The sequence below is a fragment of the Triticum dicoccoides genome, unplaced genomic scaffold (assembly GCF_002162155.2).
Source record: "Triticum dicoccoides isolate Atlit2015 ecotype Zavitan unplaced genomic scaffold, WEW_v2.0 scaffold81657, whole genome shotgun sequence".
In the NCBI taxonomy this organism is placed as follows: domain Eukaryota; kingdom Viridiplantae; phylum Streptophyta; class Magnoliopsida; order Poales; family Poaceae; genus Triticum; species Triticum dicoccoides.
In genome coordinates this window covers 1-2,517 of record NW_021302214.1, presented here as the reverse complement: position 1 = coordinate 2,517, position 2,517 = coordinate 1, and the positions used below count along the sequence as shown (strand labels likewise).

At 44.7% G+C, this 2,517-nt stretch overlaps 1 protein-coding gene across 1 annotated transcript; it reads left to right on the top strand.

Moving 5' to 3' along the window:
* Positions 1–112: 112 nt before the first annotated feature.
* On the top strand, positions 113–999 carry LOC119347976 (expansin-B7-like; the record flags this gene model as incomplete). Its single annotated transcript, XM_037616430.1, has 2 exons — positions 113–303; positions 439–999. Coding segments are annotated over 2 exons (540 nt in total), but the record flags the coding sequence as incomplete, so codon positions are not given.
* Between the last annotated feature and the right edge of the window lie 1,518 nt (positions 1,000–2,517).

Genomic DNA, 2,517 nt, shown 5'->3' with positions numbered 1-2,517 from the left:
CCAGCACATTGTTTTTTAGCCATTATTATTCGCGTGCATGCATTCAGAAATATTGGTATAGGATATAGATGTGTTCATGTGCAGCCTCTAACGTCGTGCACTACAAGTGCAGATAAGGTGCTTAAAGTCAGACCACCCTGCGTGCTCCGGTGTGCCCAAGACGGTGATCATCACGGACATGAACTACTACCCAGTCTCCCGCTACCACTTTGACCTCAGTGGCACCGCCTTCGGAGCCATGGCCAAGGACGGCCGCAACGACGAGCTCCGCCACGCCGGCATGATCAACATGCAGTTCAAGAGGTACCACACCCACCTGCCTATAATGCCAGTCAGCATCATAGCCATCGTCTTACCTTATTGAGATCGAGAGCTAGACAATATTGTGTGTTTATGAGACGACACACACCGACACACCTAAGGGACATGACTGCGCAGGGTGCCGTGCCAGTATCCGGGGCTGACGGTGACGTTCCACGTGGAGGAGGGGTCGAACCCATTCTACATGGCAATCCTGGTGGAGTACGAGAACGGCGATGGCGATGTGAACCAGCTGGACATCATTGAGTCGCGACCGAATGGCGGTAAGATGGCTCCAACAGGGCAGTGGGTGCCCATGAAGGAGTCATGGGGTTCCATCTGGAGGATGGATGCCCACCACCCCATGAAGGCGCCATTCTCGTTGCGCATCACCAACGAGTCCGGCAAGACACTTGTCACCGAACAGGTCATTCCCATCGATTGGAAGCCCAACAAAACCTACAGCTCCCTCGTCCAGTTTCATTAACTGATCGATCGGCCAGATATGCCCATATATATATGAAACTAATGAAAAGGGTAGTACCCTGATTTGAAGAGAAAAAATTGTGGTACATGCGTGCATGCCTATGTAGCCGGCTGAGACGTCGCCTGTGATGTCCAGTTGCAAGTGTGTCCGTCCATCCTTCTATATCAATATCAATAAATGTTATATACAACTGATTATTTAGGGTAATGTTATACATTTGTGGTTGTTCATTAGACATAAAAATTTGATCTGCGCCACATTACTGGGCTCCGCAGCTTTGCGAGTGCCCAGAGAACTCTACAAATGCAGGAAACAACTCCGCAATATTTTGCCGAGTTCTGCACCGGGCAAACAAGACTCGGCCAGGAACATGTTGGTAATCAGCTACTTTTCCGAGTGCTTATCATCAGAAAACTCAGCAAAGAGTCACTCTTTGCCGAGTTTCGCCATGTGTCAACTTGGCAAACTTCCACCATAGACGGAGGGGGAGTGGCCCATTAACGGCCGCACACAAACAGTGTCCTCCTCACTACCGAGTTTCTTCCTATGGATTTCTCCAGAAGCTAGCAGGCGTTGACAATTGGTATGCTAGAGTTCAACACTCTGTAAATGGTCAATCATGTTTTGTTTTCAATTTATTTTTCGGACCATCCCTCCATAGAAATCACTATATATGTGCATAATTTGGGCAATGGAAGGATCTCACAAGTGATGGGTTATTCTATTTTTCGGAAAATCAGTGGGCGCATGGTGATGGTAGCTTGGATCCTTACCATGATCCTTGTTAAATCCTTCTAGGACCCCCCCCCCCTCCCCACACCCCACTCCTCAAAAAAAGGAATCGTGGTGGAATGGATCCTTTTTTCTTTACCAATTTCTTGTCATCCGGAGAAGTAGAAGTAAGATTAGGCCAAGATGTACAATCCTTGGAAACTCATTCAACTAAAAATTACAACTTCTCATAAAATAAACATACTTCTCGAGAACTTCTCTAACATATCATCATCAAATATCTAAACGAACCGAATTGTATTATCAACATAAAAAAACCAGGCAAGCAATGCAAAATCATTACTCGTTACCAACAATAAGTGGCTTGTCTGTCATTTCTTTCCTCTTCCTCTTCAATCCAATGCAGGACTCGATATGTAATTTGTTGTAGTACTCAAAAGCTTAGAAATTTTGCTGATAATCACACCATGGTAATGGAAAATTAAAGCAAACCATCCACCATGAATTTAGAACTATGGCTTGCCTCCTTGTAGAGCATTTCTATGACATTCTTAGATCCGACTAGAGCATCCCTGGTTTTTTGATAAAAGGGTGAATTTTATTAACTTATAATGTCGCACCAAATCGTTTATCCACTTTCTCGGCCAATTTGTGTTTCTGACAATTGGTTGGCCCAATTAAGGAGAGAATTTTTAGATCTGCCGGCGTGGCGTGTTTAGACAGCGCATAGGGGAACTTCTGTATGACGCATTTTGCGACAAATAGGGACCGAAACATAAGTTAGACCAAGACAAGGCCGGGTCACTTAGCACGACTATAGCAACCAACACACTGTAACATCGGGTGCGCTTTCACGGCATACACTGTAGCGACCCGGTCACCATAGAAACTGGTTGTTTTAGGTGGTTTTACGAATTTCAGTTTTTTAAAGATGAACATTTCGTAAAAGGCGAACAATGTTTTAAAACATTAAATAATTTTTTTAATTGGGATGTTTT